At 34.1% G+C, this 22,177-nt stretch overlaps 1 protein-coding gene across 2 annotated transcripts in view; it reads right to left on the reverse strand.

Annotated features, from left to right (window-relative positions):
- VPS50 (VPS50 subunit of EARP/GARPII complex) overlaps nt 1-22,177 on the reverse strand; it is a 129,762-nt gene that overhangs the window by 95,766 nt on the left and 11,819 nt on the right. For both annotated transcript variants that reach the window (XM_077776242.1, XM_077776241.1), the window contains exons 3-9: nt 14,041-14,163; nt 12,777-12,848; nt 10,494-10,547; nt 9,353-9,423; nt 8,579-8,696; nt 8,460-8,495; nt 7,233-7,315 (exon numbers count right to left, since the gene is read on the reverse strand). In XM_077776242.1, coding sequence (XP_077632368.1) covers nt 7,233-7,315; nt 8,460-8,495; nt 8,579-8,696; nt 9,353-9,423; nt 10,494-10,547; nt 12,777-12,848; nt 14,041-14,163 — 557 coding nt within the window. The remainder of the gene's footprint in view (nt 1-7,232; nt 7,316-8,459; nt 8,496-8,578; nt 8,697-9,352; nt 9,424-10,493; nt 10,548-12,776; nt 12,849-14,040; nt 14,164-22,177) is intronic.

Below are 22,177 nucleotides of genomic sequence, written 5' to 3' on the forward strand. Positions count from 1 at the left end.
ATGGCTGCTTTCAATTCACAAGGGCAGAGGTGAACAGTTGCAACTAAAACTTTACTGCTTACAAAGCTTAAAATATTATCTGGCTCCTTAAGACAAAGCTTACCCACTCTGTGCTAAAGTTCAGCAGACCTTTCAGTTTGTCAATTAATCAAAGTTAAAACGGGAGTGTTTATATGGGTGTGTGTGTGTGTGTGTGTGTGTGTGTCTGTCTGTCTGTCTGTCTAAATGTATATTGAATGTTTTAACTAAAATTGTATAACTGCAATTCATTTACACACTTCTGACTTAGACCCAAAATCTTTTCTCTTGAGAGGGGTTTTAACTTCTTAGTCTTACATGAGCCAAATCACAAATAAATTGTCCATAATTTCAAGTTTCAGTGTCTTTATGATGAAGTAGGAACTTAAAGACAAATGCAAAGTAATCCAAATGCCAGATCACATTTAGTTACCTTAGATCCCCTAATTTTTATGAGGTGTCTCATCTACAACAAATTCAAAAGGAAACATATTTTCAACAATGTGTTTTGTTTTTCCAATGCATTTAACTTACTTTCAAAAACCTGTTTCATTTCATTCCTTTATTTACTAAAACAGCATAAATACAGTAACAAATACAACTGGTAGAAACAGGTTTAGGAAAAAAATACAATTAACTCTGCCACTGGAGCAGATTATAAAAATCATCCTCCTGGCCATGAGTGTCCACTATATAGAACACTGAGTACACTACTAGACAGTATAACGTAGTAGTGGTTAAGGGCAACAGGTTCTGTGTTCCAAGAGACCAAAGTTTAAATCTTGGCTCTGTCACTTACTTTACAAAGTATCCATTTCCTCATCTATAAAATGGAAGCAATAATAATACCTCTGTGGAATATTTTATCAATACCAAGGAAGAAAAGGTACAGGAAATGATTAGTACAGTACATGACACATAGAAAAGTCCAAAAAATGTTTAAATATTTTACACAACCACCATCCTTATCACCACTATCATGATTCAATTCCTGAAAGCTAAAAAAATAAAGATTTAGCCAGAAAACTTTATACCAATCTAATTTAGAATTACTGTACAGTCAATGCTGTCAAAGCTGACAGTGCCTAGCTTCTACTCACACTCTTAACAGATGTCAATATTTTCATTCCTGCAGGGGTAATAAGACAGTAAGCCATTCACAGCATGAATATTTCTGATGGTCTTTTGTTTATGTAGTCTGTTCTTAACTGGAATATTATCCCACAGTCCTGTCTGTTAACTGTCTGTTATTATAAGCTCCGAGAGAACAAACACATTTCAAAAGTTCCTAGTAAAACAAGTAACGTAGCATCTCATGTAGATAAGATTAAATAATACTTCCTTCTTGTCTCACCATTTAGGAGTAAAGAGTCTGAAACAGATGACTTTTCTAGACAGCTGGTAAAATTTTAGGACACCAAATCAAAAGAAATATCATTAAACGTCAAAAAAAAAAAAAGAAAGAAAAGAAAAAAGACACTATTATGAGAATGAGAATAGCATCTGAGCCTGTCATATAAACAAAAGGCTAATGGACAATTGAACAATGTGTTCCATTTTTTAAGAAAAAAACTAACTTTTCTTTTAATCATGGACATAGACTAAGTTAACATCACTTCAAAATTTGAAAATACATTGCCCATGTATCCCATATCCAAAAAAAAAACAAAAACAAAACCTCAGAGAGGTAACTGTAATAAAACTGTAACAAAACAAGACAAAGGAAAACATGCAAAAAAGCAAATATTACAGTTGAGTAGGACCCAAAAAAGGTGAAACATGTTCAATAAATTTAAAAAAAAGCAAACACTAATGGATGTTTATTTTCACAGAGAGACCAAAAATGGCTTTTTAAATAAGTCCAACCACTCTACTTAGTTTTGCAGATAATATTTACATAATCATACTACAAGAAATACAAGTTCTATTAGATTCATTTTTTTAGAAGTAACCTACCAAGAAAACGCGGAAGATTTAATTATAGCTGCAAAAAGAGTATACATGTTATAAACTTGATGAAATAAAAATAACAGTTTCGCTAACAAAACCGGAGAAGGTGGAGAAGTTAAAGGAAGTATACCAAATTCTTATATTTTACTGGTATTTTAATTTGAGGAGTAAACAGAGAATCAACAACTATCTACAATGATGAATCATGAAAAAGATATTTTGACATAGCATTTTAAATTATAATGAGATCTACTGGGGGAAAAAAACCCTAATAAGCTGTGAAAGTGGTTTACTCTAGGGAATAGGAAAGAAAATGGTGGATAGGGCAGAAAGAAACGGTTTAGTTTTTGTTTAAGACACTTGTGTTTAAATTTTTTTTTAAAACATTATTTATTTTTGAGAGACAGAGAGAGAGCATGAGTTGGGAAGGGGCAGAGAGAGAGAGAAGCATAGAATCTAAAGCAGGCTCTAGACTCTGAGCTGTTGGCAAAGAGCTGGATGCAGGGCTCAAACTCAGGAACCATGAAATCATGACCTGAGCCGAAGTCGGGCACTCAACCGACTGAGCCACCCACGTGCCCCTAAGACACTTTTGTTTAAATATTTATGTTTTGCCCTTAGATTTTACTTTACATTATTTCAAAATGGTGCAGTATGGGGGAGGAAGACAGAGGAAAACCAAATAAAAGATAAGGAGTATAGGCAGTTATGAGAATAGCATGCTATCTATTACTCTGCTGAAGCTGACCAAATAACTAGGACTCTAAATCCACTCATGGGTCTTACTAGCTGGCCTGATGACCTAGAAGAAATACTCACTGTTTAAACACTGCCACAGCCAGAGTTCCTAGATTTCCCTTACCTGAACCTAGACAAAGACAGAGCATGACGTCTTGCTAGAAAGGAATCAAGGACAACACAGGAAGCATAGTCCCTACAGTATTGCTGTATTTGTACCCCAAAGCTGTGTTCATTATTCTATGAATTATTTAAAGGAGTTCTATAACCTACAATTTTCATTCAATTGCCAAGTTCATATTCTGCATGGGGGGAAGGGTATTCTGAAGGTTATGAGAAATTAAATACATGTGTCTTTGCTTCAGTGCTCAACAAAGATATTCTAGTTCTGATGGTATACAAACTTTTCAGCGCATAATCCAGAATGCTCTCAGATTCCCTCAAGCGGTTTCATTCAAATGAAATAAAATACACTAAAGCAGTTTTGACTTTTAAAAATAACTTTTCTTGAAACTAATTTAGATAAATTTCAAGTGAAAAAGAAGTTAAATGCTTCATTCGCAGACACACTTTAACATAAACACATTCTGATTCCCATTCCCAGTAAATCCCAACTATATGAATCTGTCGATCAACTCAAGAAATGTCAAATAATGTGAAAATGTTCCCTGTCAGTTATAAAAGTGAACACAACTGGTGTTATAGCTTTATAGCAAGTTTTATTAAAGATGCTGAAACACATCGTATCTAAAGGAAAATACAAGGTACTAAAGGAGTACAAGTTTTCTTCCAGTTTTCAATCTACTGGGTACATGAGATTACTTGGTACTTTATGTATTAAACTACACAGTCATATAACCTGAGACAATACAGTCATATAACCTGAGACAATTTGCTTCTTTATGCAGAAGCAAATACATGAATTCTGTTCTTCCTGCTTTCAGAATCATAAGAGTTAGCCCTCAGTTGCCCTATGTAATCTACTCCTAAGACCACAGGGTCTCTGCCATCTACCAAAAACTTTATTTCCAATAAAAGAGCAATGTGACTAGCAAAGAAAAGAGGAACATACACTTCACCCCCAAAAAATTAAGAAGTGGACAAGCAGGTTCATTGTGCATATGAACTTGCCTAAATATATTTTTTTTAAAATTACACCAGAGTCCAAAAATGCTCTGCATCACAGGTTGTTCTCTTCTGGACACTTCTAAAGAGAATATGCTTCATGATTCTCTAGTCATCAATAGAATAAAAATAAATTTAAATGTTAAAGAAAATCAGAGTATAAGTAGTTGGAAACTAGTTACTATTTCTGTGATTACCAGAGTGTCAAATGATTTTTCACTCGGATTCACTAAGGTACAAGTAAAGATTCCATCTTGTCTTTGGTTAAATTCCACAGCTCCAGATAAATTAAATGAATTTTTAAAGTGTTGATCAATCATATCTGAACAGTCCTAATCAGAGAGCTCAAGAATAGGCTCAGTAATGTATTTAGAAAACCAGTGAAGGGGTGCCTGGGTGGCTCAGTCAGTTGTGTGTCCAACTCCGGCTTGGTTATGATCTCATGGTTCATGGGTTCAAGTCCCACATTGGACTCTCTGCTGTCAGTGCAGAGCCTGCTTTAGATCCTCTGTCCCCATTTCTCTCTCTGTCCCTCCCCAGCTTGCACTCTCTCTCAAAAATAATAAAACTAAAAACAAAGAAATTAAGAAAATAAAAAATAAAATTAAAAGACCAGAGGGAAAAGAACAAAAGAAAGGAAAATAAATGCACAGAATAAAAAGTGTGTGTCTAATTAATAAAAGGAAGTTAGAATAAAATTGCAGACTCAACCTGACCCACGCATCTACTAACTCTATCACTATATCCCATATCACACTATCTACCAGAAGTGAACAAACTTCTCAAGCTCTCCACTAGGAACAAAAGTGTAAAACAAGAGGTAAAGGGAAAAGGGGAATGGGTTAAGCAGAGTGAATGGTGGCTAGCAAAACAAACAGCACTGGTGTGTGGGGAAGAAGAATTCTGGTGGAGGGGCTAACATCACTACCAAACAATTCTAACTAGTAGCTAAGCTCTCTGAGCTACCTTGGCATTGTCACTAAATTGCTAAAATAAAAACACAGCTCTAACAGATTTCCTGGGAAGACTAGGGTAAAATTAATTCCTTGGGACATTTTAATATATTTGTGCATGTATTTTTACCTATTTTCAGAGAGTAAGATAAACTTTTCTTATTATTACATGCACAATTCACATGCATAAACACAGCATGCTTCTTATATAAGGTAGTCCTTAAAATAAAATAATTATTATTTTAAGTCACCATTCTAGATCATTGCAAGTCCAACCTTTTTACCAGGTCAGATAACTGTCACACCTCCTCCATATATCACTATACCTTAATGAGAAAGAACTTAGAAGTCACTTCATGCTAACTTTAAAAAGCCCAAATAAAAATTTCTTTAAGAAACATTTTGTATAGTTAACTTTCATCAAGTAATAAAATTACTTTAGCACAGCTAAAATTTTTCATTATTGAAGAAAACAAAGTGCCAACACATGTCACCTGCTACCTCAATTTCCTGCCACCAAGTTTCCTATTATAATAAATGGTGACCTTTTTAAAGTCTATTCTACTATAATACCTACAACGCCTTCACATATTATGTTCTCTATTTTATTTTCAACCTCTCACTTTCCCATAGATTTTCATATATTCAGCTTCCCCCCTCAATTACACATCTCCCCTCTTTATAAAATTTCCTCATCCTATACTTCCACTTCAAGCAAATCTGTCCCAACCAAGTCAGCTATGATTTCTTTGTTGCTATAAATCCAATAGATAGATATTTTCAGTCTTCATTTTGCCTGTTATCTCTGCAACAAAGAATTCATCACTATACTCAGAATGTACCTCATACCTGTGTTAGCTAACTCTTATGCCCCTCCTTCAGGCCCCCCTTACTCTTGACCTCTAAGGAGAGTTCAATCTCAATGCTTCCCTTGTATGTCTCATTCCCATCTCTTTAAGTCCCATCCCACTATGCCTTCTTTAGTCCAAGCCCTTCTTGATAGATTACTGAGATTATCAAGAAAATCGGGGATTATCCTGATTAGATTATGTGTGGTTCATCACTATTCAGCCAATTCCAAAGCAAAGCACCTAGCATATCATAAAAAGGAATGTATAACTGCCTGAGTTATGTTCAACCAATCACATATAAGCTGTTCTCACTATAACTGATCACCAGAAAACAAACTAAATGTGTGCTGTTTCTTCAGAACCCAGAAGGCCTTGTTAGAAATTTTCAAATACATTGAACATAACAGAGCTAACTCTCTCTTCACCCAATTTAAATTTTAAAAATCTAAAGAACATAATCAAGTTTTTAATAGTGACAGCTAATCAGTATCACAATGGATAAAAACGAAACGTCACTCACTGGAACTACCCAGCCACACATTTCCTAATTAAAAAAAAAAAAAAATGTGTTGCTTCAGTATGCATGATCTTAAAGAAAAAAATACCATAAATATTTAAATAGTCACGTCTCCCAGGGAAATAGCTAGCTCTTATCCTACATCCCACAGAGAGCTATGATGTGGGGGTATATTAAAAGGAAAAATTTAATTAAGGCTGTATTAATGTTTTCGTCTACCATAATCCTTTTTATTTTTTAGATATTAACAATCAACATCTACAACATCAATGCATCATGCTCACTGCCTGCCAGAATTTCCATACAGGAGAGACTGAGGGGCTAATATATTATAGGACAGGTATGAATTTAATTTGAAACTGGGTTTGCTTGGCAAGCAGACTATTTTACTTAGAGTGCATGTTTACTTGTGATGGTTTTAGAAGAATGATGGAAACTCCCCAAGGGACTGCCACCAGCAATGTAAAACCTTCATTTTAAGCAGCCCAAAAACCCATTAATAAAGCAGAACTAATAGCAAAGGATACAACGGCCATGTTTCCGTTGTACATTTTATAAATAATGAAACAAAAGATGTAACACTTTAAATACATAATCACTTAAATACGACAAAGATGATTATTACACAAAATCAAAACATGCTTAAGTTTTCCAAAATAATTCTTATCAGGGTGAGCCAAACACTTGAACCATCTGGATCTGAAAAACGAACTGTAGTAACACTCTCAATATTTATAAGCTGGGCAAAGTTAAGGAGGAAAAATTCCCAAGAGATGCAAGAGAAACGTAAACAGTTACATTATTCTTCTCTACTACTCCATACATTGGAAATAATATGAAAAAAAAAAAAAGAGTTTCAGTGAGGTAACAAGAAAGGGTAGGATTAAAAAGTATCTGATCTTTCCCACCTTAAGACTTATTTATAATTTCATTGTACTGGTCATTTATGAACAAAAGAATGTTCAGCTAGAACGTAGCACTTAATGTTAATTTTCAATGTTTGTTACCAGTGTATGTTACAGAGCTCCTATGTTAAAAACTGACAACAGAGTCAGCTTCAACATTTTTGCATTACCTTACCTTATGCAACTATAATGTTTAAAAGTGCTGGCGGCTTTCTGACATTCCAGGCACAACTGAATAGCTCCTGGATAGTCTTCCTCCTTAAGATAACAACAGCAGAAGTTATTAGACAGGAAACATTTTTCCTAAAGCCCCTGAAAAACAACTAATCTCTGCTTACACTCTGTCTAAAAGTTAGAGAACCAGAAAATTTTAATTCCTCTTAAATAAGGATTAGAATACCAATGATAGATAAATAATAAAATATAAAAAGACAACTAGCTCCAAGCCTAAAATGTATGCACAGACAAAATACTCTGTTCCCTTACATACACAGTAACAGCCCTCTAAGATCAAGACATGTGGATAAAGCCTATATAGAATAATAAGCTGCTTCACAGGGAAGGTGTTCTCTAACTGTTAACATATCTTCTTTCAGTAATGTTTACATAAAATGTTCCAAAACAGTAAGAATTCCACTTGTAATCAACATTCAACAGTTCTGCCACCAAGAAATCAATAAATATTTTAAAACAAAGCTAGAAAAAAATGAAATATTCATTAATAGCCTTGGAATATTTTTATCACCTAACCAGTAATTTAATGCCAAATGAAAATTTTTTTTTAAATTATTTTGAATGTTTGTTTATTTTTCAGAGAGAGAGAAAGAGACAGAGCATGAGCAGGGGAGGGCCAGAGAGGGAGACACAGAATCTGAAGCAGGCTCCAGGCTCTGAGCTGTCAGCACAGAGCCCAATGCAGGGCTCAAACTCACAAACTGGGAGATTGTAGCCAAAGTCAGACGCTTAACTGACTGAGCCACCCAGGCACCCCCCAAATGAAATTTCCATATGCATTTCTCAATTCAAAGTTTAGAAGTCACACAGTAATTACAGATGGCTCACTCAGAAAACCGATTAATATAAGAGATACCAAACATAACTCAAATGTGATATATTCCTTAAATCACTACTACATGTTTGATACAAAAGACAATTTTATTGCTATTTGGGTGACTGAAGTTAACATTCTCACATTGCTACAAAGTAAGGATTTTCCCAAATAAATTTTTCTAAATGAAACATGTCAACAGAAAAATGCTCTAGAGCAAGTAAATTTAAGCGTCTAAAAATGTTCCTTATACTATATAGCAATTTGAAAACAATGTATACCTGAATGTTCTCCACTATAATTTTTCAATTTAAATTATCAAGATTACCAAATTTTCAAATTTTGTTAACTTACCTCTAACATTTCGCTTAAGCGCACATCTGTTCTTTGCTAAAGAAAAACAAAAATCAAAGGTTAAATCTGTTTCAGCCATAAAATTAAGTTTTAATTTTTAAATATTAACCTGTATATACCAATGTTTTTATGGTTCTCAGAGACTTCAGAAGTCCAATCAGCAACTGACGTTTCCTTTGATTTGCAAGAAGGCCTAAACTAGCTTGAGTAAAACCTTCCTTGGCAATATTCAAGTGTCTGCAAAAGTGAAGAATAGTTATATTTTTCTATTATAATAAGAATACTATTCACACAGAACAATTAGGCAACTGATGAGATAGTATCTTCAATTACCCTTAAAATCAGGGATTATGACTACTATTTGACAAATTTATTCAACAGCTCAATCTAGACTAGCATTATTCAAAACATGGTGGGTAGACTGATGCCAACCCTCAAACTGTTATTGATCCATCACAAGAAAAGTACAGAAATTGAGAGTAAATATTAAAAATCCACTTAGCGCAAAAGTTGATATAATAATTTTATGTTTGATGAATTAATAAAAAATTGAGACTATATTATATATTTATATATATTATTTTCTTAGAATTTTGTTTTTATTGCATTTTATAAAAACAGTCTGTAATAAGTTGGAAATTTAAAAAGAAAAAATACTGATCCTTAGAGTTTGAGAAGCACTAACCTAAGCAATATAAAAACAGTAGTACGTTAAAGCCATAACTAGACTCATAGACATTTCACTTCACACACACCTTCTTCGCGTAGTTTTTAGATCATAATATATGTTCGGTTAATGAATGGTATTCTAAAATCAATTATCAGTGATGGTTTTGCATTTTTTACTAAAATGTTTTCCAGCTTAAAAAACAAAATACCATCAAATGCAATACCTCCTCCCATTTGTGCAGATGACAGCAGCTAACTGAAGACCCGTCTGTAATGAGGTAACTCTTTCAAGTTCCTATGGAAAATCAGGTATAGGTTATTGTTGAAGGTTTTACTTTTCTTATTATTTATATGATATGCTAACAAAAACTTTAGTGGGTTTCAGAGAAAAGCTCACTTGGAAAACAAAGTAGCAACAAAAATACCTAGTAGCAAAAAAAATAAAAAAAACTTAAAAACTGTTGGTGTGTGGGGCGCCTGGGTGGCTCAGTCAGTTAAGTGACTTCGGCTCAGGTCATGACCTCATGGTTCGTTGGTTCGAGCCCCGTGTCGGGCTCTGTGCTGACGGCTGGCTCAGAGCCTGGAGCCTGTTTCAGATTCTGTGTCTCCCTCTCTCTCTGACCCTCCCCTGCTCATGCTCTCTCTCTCTCAGAAATGAATAAAACATTAAAAAAAAAAAAACTGTTGGTGTGTTTTTCACAAAATAAATTAAAAATGACTTCCTTTAAATGATTTTCATAATCATATATGATAAATATTTAGTCAATATTGCTTATAAGGAAATCTAGATCAAACTCATTTTATACAAGCATAAACAAATACTAATAATACAAATACTAATAGTACTGAAATATTTCTACCCAACAGAACTTCAGAAGATAATCAAGGATATGATTTCTGTTTGCTAAAATGTTTTGACAATGAATGTCTTCATTTGAATACTGCTGAGTATTTCAATGGATTCTGAAGTCTCTGATTTTCAGATGCAAAGACAGATTCAGCTATAAGATTCCAATTTTATTATATTTTAAACACAGGTTGTTACACTTCCATTGAGCAGTCATTATTAATGATCTCATGTTACAAAGTACACGGAAGCAATTTTCACTGGGCCTTCTAAAGTTTGGACAAACCAAAGAGATTACTTTAGAATCACTGATAAAACTTTCACTTCTTCAGTTTGGTAAATTCCCCAAATGAGAAAGAAAAAAATATATAAAAAGTCCCTCCTCCACCTCAAACAGAGTCAATTTGTTGCTATACAATAACTACAGACAAGACAATAAATTACTTCAACAGTTTCAAGTATAAGTCACTTAAGTATTTTTTAAATTTTACTATTAAAAATAACAAATATCATCCTACCTTTACATAAGCAGGCTGTTTTTCAAGGATTAAATCTGCTACCTTTTTAGAGACCTATAAAAACATGCAATCAAACAGAGGAAGTAAAAGAAAAAGCACATGCTTCCTGTTCCATTTTACATTTTAAATTTTTGCAAGAATATTCCATAGATCTTCCCAATTACTTCTACAGCATGTTCTGGGCTATGAAATTAGTAAAAGGGGTATAACAGAGAGCATAGTACTTTGTCCTGAATAGAAACTCAATAACTGATCATTACTACTGTTAATAATATGAGTATCATCTGATTTAACTAATATGCACAAAAGTATACGATTTTCTTTCAAAAGATGAACTCATAAGATAAATATCTAATCAGCTGAATTTATGGAGATAGCATCTGGGAAACAGAGAACATCCTGTAACCTTTAGATCCTCTATACTACATAAAAAGACAAATAGTAATTTGGTCCTCTACTTCTGAAAACTGGAAAACATGTTTTTGGATTTTTTTTTTTTTTTTTGGAATGTTATTAACATACCTAAGGTTTCCTTGGTCAATTTCATGAAAAATGTTAGTCTGTTATGCAAATCAGAATTATAATGATTTTGAATAAGAGACTCTTATTTCACAATTTCAGGGACACTTACTAGGCTACACTACAGGTACCACGGAGCATGGCATATCCAAGACGTTTTTACCCTTGATGTGATTTTTGCTCAAGAAACAATTAGTTGAGTTTCCCTTCCCCTTCCCAAGCCAACTGAGAACAAAGCATTACATATACATTCAACTATTGTATTAATCCTTCTCAATTTTCTTAACTGCTTTGAATTGGTATAGATATGAATTTGTGTAGATGTTCCCAGAAAGAAATTCACCTAATTTTACCAAATTAGGTTTTTAAAAAAATAGTTTAAAATAGGGGCACTGGGTGGCTCAGTCGGTAAACTGTCCGACTTCGGCTCAGGTCACAATCTTGCAGTTTATGAATTCAAGCCCCACATCAGGCTCGGTGCTGACAGCTCAGAGCCTGCAGCCTGCTTGGTATTCTGCACCTCCCTCTCTCTCTCTGCTCACTCTCTCTCTCTCAAAAATAAATAAACATTAAAAAAAAGGTATTAAAAATACATACATAAATAGTTTAAAATAGATGATATAGTTGTTAGTCTGCACTGTGCCAGGCAGTGTACTAAATGCTTTCCCTATATTATCTCAATTACTACTCATGGCAATCTATTAAAACGAATTACATGCTTCCTCATTTTCCAGATGAGTAATCTTCAATATAGTAGTAACTCACCCACAGCCACCACAGTAAGTTACAAGCCTGGGATTCAAGCCCAAATTTACCAAATTCCAGAGGTCATTATGCTATATGGCCCTTGTGATGGGGTTCTTTCCCCAAAGAATACTACCACATCATGTACAAGATAGATACATACATACTTAAACATGCTGAAACCAATAGGAGCCAAAAGAAGCCACCATCCACTGAAATCTAGCTCTCCAAAAATCACAACACACTTTTACCACACAACCTTCTTAATGGTCAAGTCCCTTTCCCAGACCACTGTTGCTACACCCAGGGAGATCCCAGCACTCCCTGAGACCGTTGAGTATAATACAAAAGAAAGAGAAATACATCTTCCTTTATTTGTCATATGTATTATTAAAAATCACATCTTAAATTCAAACAGATACATTTACTACTAATTCGCCGTTACTATTAAAAAAAATTAACAAGACCGCATACTAACATTAATCTTCTACAGTATAGTCTGAGTATCATTAAAGGAACTCAGCCTAATGCAAGGAAAATCACAGAATCAAAGAATTTTACAGCACTGACGAAAATGCAGGCCTAACCCACCACCTCGCAGAAAACATGAAATAGATGTAGTAAGGCTAGGTGACTTGCCCAGTGCTACACAATTAATCAGTGACTACAATTCAGACTTTCTGAATCTTAGCTCTCTATTCTCTATGGGCCTCTTTCAACTAGAAGTGGGGGCCTTTATTTTGAGATAATATACTGTAAGTGGGGAGAAGATACTTAGAAATGTAAAAAAAGTTCAAAATTCTTCAATCACGTATAAGATTCCAGAGAAAGAACTAGCAAATCTATGTCAGGGTAATGTGAGAAGCTGAATAAATTTTAAAATAAATGTATCATTGAGTCTGAGTCATGTTAAATAATATTTGTTCAATATATTAGCTTAAACCATAAAATATGCAAATATTACAGCTCTCTGCTGTGTCTCATTTAGTTACGTCAGAAAGAAAGGTGTTTTTTACTTACTGCAGCTTGCTGTTGTTTCAATTTGTCTCTGTACTCCTCTAATTCTTGCAAATTGAGAATAGGAGGGAGCTTCTAAAAAATATCCATAAAGAGTAAGAAATAGTTTACTTTTGTTTCATTTACCTGCACACCTCTGACTTATAAACAGTGTCACATCCCATCCCCACCCACTCTTCTTGGCCTCCCAATATCCTCACTAGACTTCAGACACTAAAGCCTAACACCTTTGTCAGCCAACCCTCTGGTGGTCAAGTTTCATCCCTCACAAAGCCCTATAGGACAGGAGAATGAGAAAGTCCCTCATTCTAACTGCCTTCTCTACCAGCCACAGGTATATCCCTACTGCCTACAAGAGAACTCAAAATATATTTCCCTTCTGAAATACTATGAATAGTAACTATGCACTGCAGTGTGACAGTAACAGTTGCTGGAGTACATTCTAGATTACGCATCAGCTTTCAGAAGACAGATTGGGAAACTAACAAAACTACATACCACATACATATCAGAAACTCCAAGTTAGACTCCAAGTCTCAATAGATTGATGAAACTTCAGAATGAGTAGGGGCTGACTATGTACATACTGCATATAAAGTAAATACAGGATAAAGAGGTCTTTATCATGGCTAAACAATTATGTAAAGATAACATTCACGAGGGGCACCTGGGTGGCTTAGTTGGTTAAGCATCTGACTTCAGCTCAGGTCATGATGTCATGGTTCCTGAATTCAAGCCCTGCATTGGGCTCTGCACTGACAGTGTAGAGCCTGCCTGGGATTCCCTCTCTCCCTCTCTCTCTGCCCCTCCCAAACTTGCTCTCTAAATAAATAAATAAGCCTTAAAAAAGATACATTCATGATTGAAAGTCTTAGAGCTTTTCTAAACATATTTACAGAATATAAAATAAGATAGAGGCAGCATACCAACATACTGTAGGCTAAAAGTTAAAAACCAAAAGTACAGAAATGTTTCCTGGACCAATATTCTGCAGCAACACTTAATTTTACATTTTTAAAAATAATTTCATTGTAAAAACAATGTGGACAGTTCACTTAATCATAATATGGTCATCAGAGACTAGTCCTGGTATTAAGACAGATAGACAGACAGACAGACAGACAGAAAGAAAGAAAGAAAGAAAGAAAGAAAAAGAAAGAAAGAAAGAAAATTAAGGAACATCCCTAAAAAGCATTCAACTCTCATCCATAAATTCAGCCACTGAACAAGACAGAGTTTAGATAGGTTTTAATGATTTTTTTTTTACCTCCAGCTCATATTTAACAATATCAAATGAGTCCGTAGAAAAATATACTTGTTCAATACTATTAATTAGTTCTTGTTCAGCTTGAGGGTCACTAGGCTGTTCTCGAAGTTCTCGGAATTCTTCCTTTAAGGAAAAAAAAATCACAGTTATAGTACTTGTAGCTGTTATAATTCTACCTGCACGGACATAAATAATCATTTGTTTTAACAGTCACAAATCTCCTGGGCACCATTCTGAGCAAGGAGACAAACCGACAGAAACCAGGAAAGTTCATGGAAAATTAGGACTACTGAAACACTAAAAACTACTCAGCTATTGGAGAAAAAACCAATGAGTTTAAAGATTCAGATTTTATTTCCAATTCTGTGTGTGCCAATTGGTAGGTGAAAGAATTTAGAAGTTTAACAAAAGGAAAAACAAACAAAAAACAAAGTGCCTGTCATACACACATACCACATATATACATATTTTCATCTAACATTCTAAAATCTGTTTCAGATTTAGCACAGATAACCGAGGAACGCCTCAATGACTTGTGGGGTCACAGTCAGCATTAGAACACAACCCTGCGCAGAGCAAACATTCTTCCGTGTGTTGGCAATCTCACTGCTCGGCTAAGACATACTGGCTCCAGAAAAGATTCCAAGTTTAGCTCTGTAATCCCATGAGGCTTCCTTCAAAGGGTGCTGATACCGCAGTTAATGATCTGATTATGAACCTAATGCTCTGTATTTGATAAAATGCTTTCTTTCTAATGATACAGAATGGGGCTTCTGTGGTCTTACACAACTAAAAAGAGCTTGACAGACAAATCCCTACCCCTAATATCCTCTACAATTTTACTGCATCATTGGATAAACCTTCAGTTAACTGGGAAGTTTCATTAATTCAGATACCCTCTTTCAGCCACACTAATTAACCAACTTATTTTTATACACATATAACAATTTAGTCCTGCGATTTTTTTAATTTGTATTAATCTCAAATATGCTTAAGAACACAAAAGGAACAAATATTTAAAATAATTTAGTCCCTAAAATAACACTTAACAAAAATTCTTAATAAATCATCATCGATTAAATATGCAAAAATTATAATGTCAATTAGAGAACACTATTCTTCAAATAGAGAAACTCTAGGTTATTTTATTGTAGGCCATAGTTTTCATCTATAAAATCAATGCCTAGCTTATATATCTTTTAGACTTTAAGTTATATCTTAAATATGTAAACTGGTTAATTATAAAATTATCTCCTCTTAGATTCAAGATAAAAGAAAATATTGGAGCAATAAATCTGAAACTCAAGAGAAAAATTAACTGTTTAAAATTCCGATAAATTTAAAAGAGAAGGCAAAGTCACACAAACATCAAATCTGCATAGTTAAGAGTGCATGGATAACAAAATGCCTCTTCCATAACAAAACTCAACTTATAAAATATACGAACCAAAAAAGGTCAAAGACACAGTCATCACTGATATAGCATGCAATCAAATACTATAAGTAAAGTAAGAAACCCAGTGTCCTAACAGAGGGAGCTGCATTCCTGTGGGGGGAGGGGCAGGGGGTGTATCTACAACATACACACTAACCTATATAACACCCTGGACAATGGCGCTGAGGAACAAACCTGGGTTAAAACCATACTACTTACAGAAAGGTTTCCAATTAACCTACTCATAGGCAACCTTCAAGCATTTACTAAAAATCTGAAATGAGTGAGACATGAAATAGAAAACAAGATGAGAAATTCCTGGCAATCTCCCTCCCTAAAAGTCCATGGGCATTTGAAATACCAGCTTCAGATGCTGCGAGCTGAAGTAGGGAAAAAGACCCAAGTCAGGATATGGCAATGTTTCCTCCCTAGGAATTTCACAGCACAACTATCTAACAAATGTAGTTGGTACCATTCAAAAAAAATTTTTTGAAGATTATAAAAACTGCTAGGATTGAAAACATCAAGTACGAAATCAAGCAAAAAATTCAAACAGACTGCTGGGGCGCCTGGGTGGCTCAGTCGGTTAGGCATCCGACTTCGGCTCAGGTCATGATCTCACGGTTCGTGGGTTCGAGCCCCGCAGCGGGCTCTGTGCTGACCGCTAGCTCAGAGCCTGGAGCCTGCTTCAGATTCTGTGTCTCCCTTTCTCTCTGACCTTCCCCTGTTCACGCTGTGTGTGTGTCTCTCTCTCAGAAATAAATAAAACATTAAAAAAATTTTTAAATAGATTGCAGTGAATGAATACTTTCATCTTAAATGTATAAATGCCACTGACATCTAACTCCATGCTGAAGTTCTCTATACACTACCTAATTAATTGATCTGAAGGTTTTAGTTGCGACTCTGGTATTAGCTTTGGGCAACTGAGTCTCTCTGTGCCTAATGTTTTTTTTCATCTGTAAAGGACAAACATACACACACACACACACACACACGACAGTAAAACAAATATCCAAAGTTATTAAGAATGTCAAAAGGAAAACACGATTTCAGTTATAAATATCTCACAAGTGTACGTTCCACAAAATGTAATGAATCTGTAAAAGGAATACAATCTGTATATGTATATAAAAGGTCAAATGCCATTCTTTCTTGGAGAACTAAGCAATTATATCACAGGGAGCAGACAAACCCACAGAATTTCAAAGAAAAGACATGTAACACTTGACACTCTAAATAACCTAGACTAAGGACAGGCATAAAACCAGGAAAGGCAGAAAAAGAAACATAGCACACAAAGTAGAATTCAACCCAAGACAAAAGCCCAACGCTATACCCCTATAAAATACCCTCTCCTTTCAAACAACTTAGTGGCTCCTGTGTGAAAACAATATATCTGAACTCATTCAGACAAACTCCATTGTACCTACATCCCAATCACCTTGTTCCTTTTAATCCCAATGCACCTACAGGCTGTGAGACTCTGCTTCACCTAATCACTCTCTAAATGTTTCACTACTGTTAGTGCTGCCTGCTCAATTCGATTACACACCTGTGGAGAACTGAGATTTCTCCTTATTCTCCACCATTATGCTCCATAGTGCCAAGGCACACTGTAGATAACAATCACTGATCTAACTAAAATTAATTTGCACAGTGAATTGTGTGAAAAAAAGGAGAACAAAAAGAAAGGAAAAGACAATATGTTGTTTTGAAAGTCAAAACTTTCCATAAACTCTTAATAAAATGTCTCTTCTAACTAAAAATAAGTGTTAAAACGATTGTAGGGACACTTTAAGCACGTAAATTAGAAAAATAAACAGAAACAGCTAGACTGTACATTCTTAACACAAATAGTCCATAATTTTGCCATTATATAATCTGGTTTCCTAGGATTAGAGATACAAAAATACATAATTCTTTATCTCAAACCAATTTTGCAAGTCAATATATATGCATGAGGCAAAATTTTACATTAATAAAGTCAAGAGAAGATTTCCAACAAAAAAGTTAAAAGGCAAATTCCGGGGAATAGAATAATAAATGAAACTTCTTATACCATATAAAAATATGTGATTTTTTTTAAGTTACAATAATATTCGATACTTATACTAAGTTTGAGAATAAAATATTTTAGTCTTACAGACTACTATTACTAATAAAATTCTTTAAAGGATTTTATTTTATCATATATCTCATGCCACATAGTAACGAATAAATACATATTATCATTGAAGTGGTATAAATGTTCCAAAAAAACTTGAAAATCCAAAAATCATTTATCAGCGATAAACCATCAAAATGTGCCACAACGTGCTTGTTAATGACAATCCACTACACTACAAATAAAGAAAATTAAGCAAAAATGCAATGGCAAGAACAGAACAAGTCTCTCTTCCCCACTATCATTAAGAAATAACCTGTAACCTGTTAACTTTCAAAGCTCTATTATCATACGTTCCTCCACCAAGTCACATATTTCAATTTAACATTTATTTTAATTCCCCCTATGTAAAACTTCTCTATACTGGGTTATACAGAAACAAAAGTGGAGTAAAAAAGTAGAGGCTAAAGTAACAGGAAAGGTCAGATAAATAAACAATGTCCCTGCCAGGCATTACATAAAGGAGTACAAACAAAACACAGGGGTGTCAAGGGCAGTGAGTTCACATCTGAGGAAAGAGGTACCGTTTAGAGAAGACAGAATAGGCAAAATTTCAAATTTGAGAAATGTGGGGAAATAAGGCAACAAATACAAAGCAAAGCACAAGTAAAAACTTCAGCAGGAAAGCATACAACAGGTTAAACAGAGAGAGTGGCTTCACAGGGTGGAAAAAATGTCAATGGGAGCATCTACATATACACCAAGAGGCAATAAAATGCAACAACTGAGATTTTTTAAAACCCAATAATAGATTTTTATATACAATAGAGCCATATTTTTCCTTTACTAAAAATATAATACCTTAACATATCACTGTGCCAGATGCTATATCAAAAAAGTAAGCATAAATATTCAGTATTTTCTTAACATAATAAACCAAGCAGGATTATTTTAGGAAAGTGGTAGAAAACAAAGAAGTTAGTCAATATTTTAGAAGCTGTCTTTTCCAGCAGTCACAGTACACTGTAGAATTACCTCTAATTCTACCTAGCCTATTTTTTTCCATTTTGATCCATCTCTGAGATAAAGTGATACGAACATACATATAAAAATGCACATCATAAATGTAACTATGAAAAAATGAAGAAAAACAATCATAACAGAAATTTAAGTGAACATCTTTGTTTCAGCCAAGCCATTTTCCTCCCAACATTAACAACAAAAGGTTTTATGAGAACTGGGGATTCAAGTCTATAAAACAATTGAAGCCCTCAAGTGTAAGGTGTTATAAAACATTTCCAGTATATTTATGGTTTCTAAGGAACTAGGCTATAACTTTACAAAGCAATTTCTCACTTAAGAGTTCACTTCTTAAGGGAATATATTCAAGTTTAGGAGGGGAAAAAAAAGACTACAAATTTTGTATTTAACCACCACTTTTAAAGTATACACAAAACCACACAAATTAAAAATAAAAACTAAAGTTCAAATTTTTCAATTCTACTCACTTTTGTAAGTGTAAAAAGTGAGTTATGACAACTTCACAGTTCTCCTTACCATTATTAAACTCAATTTTCTCTTTAATTTTGAAAAGCGATTTAACCTAATTTTTAAACCCACAGAACAGCCTGGAAACATAATCTCCAGCAGTAGATTTTTATTCAAACAAAAAAAATGAATTCAAAATCTTCATTCCACAAGTCAGGTTTCAAACCCCCACAAAAAAAATGTACAGAATTAAAAAATGCAAACCAACTTCCATTTCTGTGCCTGGTTTATTAGACTATGGCTCACATTACATATCTGAATGGCAGACTGCATTCTGTTGAGAGGGAGTGAGGTAGAAGAAAAATTTTTATTCTTGCAAAGTATGAATTGGGGTTTACCAAGACAAATCTTATCAAGGGATTTTTTTGTGTTATTTTTTTAACTGTTTGTACATTTCTTTGTTAATCAACATAAAAAAGCTACTCTGTTATAATAAATTCTAAAAATGGAAATTACAGTTTTATCAAACTTACTATCACCCTTAGAGCTCGAAATGAGAGCAAAAAATGTTGAGCTACCAAAATCTATACAGAGCTAAAATGAAGAACAAAAACATTGTCTTCATTATGCAATCAGTGTTATAAAAATCATAAATCACTGAACAAAAATAGGTTTTGTTTCAAATGAAAAGGATTCAAGATCAGATACCCTGAAACCATATATATACCATATAAATTTGTAATGAAATGCCAGATGTTGGCTTACGTGGGGAAACGGTATGTTTTCTTAAAATCCCACTAGAACAATAATGATCCATCAAAGCAGCTAGCTCATTATCAGTTTGTGTTTGTGTGATTTAAATAAAACATAGCTTTGAAAGCCTACCTGTTGTTGGGTTTTTTTTCCAGGCTTTCAATGCCATCTAGTGGAATACTAGTGAGGTTACAATTTGAAGGGAGGTTTCGAGAAAATGATTTATAGATTTTTCTAGAAGGTTATTAAAGTGGCATTATTTTAATCCAGATTTATAACATATTTAAGTGATTGAAATAATGTATTTTCAATCACTTTCTACATAGTGACAGCATTCCAAATGGACACATTTGTTTTTAAAGAAAAAGATCAAGAATAAGTACTGATTTTATTCACAGAAATATAATTATTAACATACACTAAAAATACAAAATTAGAACATGTCATCAGACCCTTTTTCCCAAAGAAGAAATGCTATCTATTCTGAGAAAAGACATCACAACACTTTCCGTCTCACTGTCTAAAAACTGCAGTCCTGGGGTGCCTGGGTGGCTCAGTGATTTAAGCATGGGACCTTGGCTCAGGTCATGATCTAGTGATTTGAGGTCAAACCCCGCATGAGCTTTGTGCTGACAGCAGGGAGCCTGCTTAGGATCTTCTGTCTCCCTCTCTCTGCCCAGCCCCTCCTCACGCTCTCCCTGTCCCTCTCAAAAGTATATAAACATTAAAAAATAATTTTAAAAAACACTTAAAAACTGCAGTTTTTCCAATATCTTCACCTTCCACATCCAATAAAATCCTCAGTTCTAAATTCTTTTAAAATGTCTCTCAAATTTAACCCTTCTCCATTTCCTAAATTTCATGTTCTTTTCTTCTCAATCTCAGGCAGTTAAAACAACTTCCCTTTAATAAGCTGAATGTTTACCTCAACATTTGAACCTAGCTCTCTTGACTCTTATTCTAGCATACTTTCCTCATATCTTGGTAAAGTTCTGAAAACAAAGCTCAGTAGTCAGTGTGTGGCTTGAGGATTCTTCTCATGGTCAAGTCAAATCCATTTATCTTACTTCACAGAAGTATGTTACACGTGAGAAAACATTCTGCACAAACTCCCAGAACATTACATAAGAGAAGGTATTCAGTAAGTATTTGTAGAGTGCATGTATGTATGTTTTTACATATAAACAAAAATACTTTCTTATATGTAGACAAATGTATTTTCAAGTTTTGACTGCAACAGAGATTTCTTTTGTTCTCTTGGCCTATATTTTTCTTAAATGAAAAAAAAAAATCAAAGACATACCTAAACCAACCATATAATAGTAAACCTAGCTGAATCCTATTTGTATTTATGAGTTAGAAAAATCAGGGCCTTGCAAACAAACAAACAAACCTTATCTTTAAAGAATAATGCCAGAAGGTAGAAGTTCAGAAAAATTCATAAAACAATATTAATATCAGTACTCTTTTTATTGTACTTTTTTTAGTAAGCATTATGGAAGAACTATGGAAAATGTTTACTTAAAGTCAAGATATAGATTCATAAAGTTCCAAATATTAATATTTTTATTTTTATTTATTTATTTTTTTAAATGTTTTATTTATTTNGCTTAACCGACTAAGCCACCCAGGCGCCCCAAAATATTAATATTTTTAATCAGGATTCAACAAGTACTCTCAAATGCAATCCTAATAAGTTCTGTAACTAGTAATCATGTGGCTATTGTGATTATTATATATTATAATTTTAGTCTCAAGTCTTCATGTTTTATAACCAATTAAGTAAAACCTTTCACATAATTCAAAATGTATAAATTTCTTCAAATGAATAACAAATTTAGTCAGTAAATACTATATAGATTTATTTCTTATATCTTTACCTCAGCATGAAAAGGGGAGAGGTGGGTAGGGGCAGAAAGAAGAGAGAGAGAGAATCCCAAGCAGGCTCCATACGCCATCACACAGCCCGCCGCACAGTTAGAACTCACAAACCCTGAGATCATGACCTGAGCTGAAACCAAGAGTTGGATGTTTAACCAACTGAGCCACCCACGGGCCCTGTACCAGATGATTTTTAAGCTTTTTTTCCCACTCAGAATTTACATGGTTCTCCAAAAATCAAAAACAAAAAAACAATCCTTTCTGGATTCTCAAGCACACCTAACGCCCTTCTTCAGCTTTCCTTCACCATGTGCCTTTCTCTAATGAGTGGCACCATATGAAATTTGCCAGTATCAGATTATTTTTAACTTAAATAGCCATTTCTTATGACTCATCCTAGTATTTCTCTTCTATTTATTCTTTATGCCAGAACCTTTTAACACAACACAACCCAAGCTAAACCATTTCCTTCT

Source organism: Crocuta crocuta, unplaced genomic scaffold (genome assembly GCF_008692635.1).
Source record: "Crocuta crocuta isolate KB4526 unplaced genomic scaffold, BGI_CrCroc_1.0 scaffold37, whole genome shotgun sequence".
Lineage (NCBI taxonomy): Eukaryota > Metazoa > Chordata > Mammalia > Carnivora > Hyaenidae > Crocuta > Crocuta crocuta.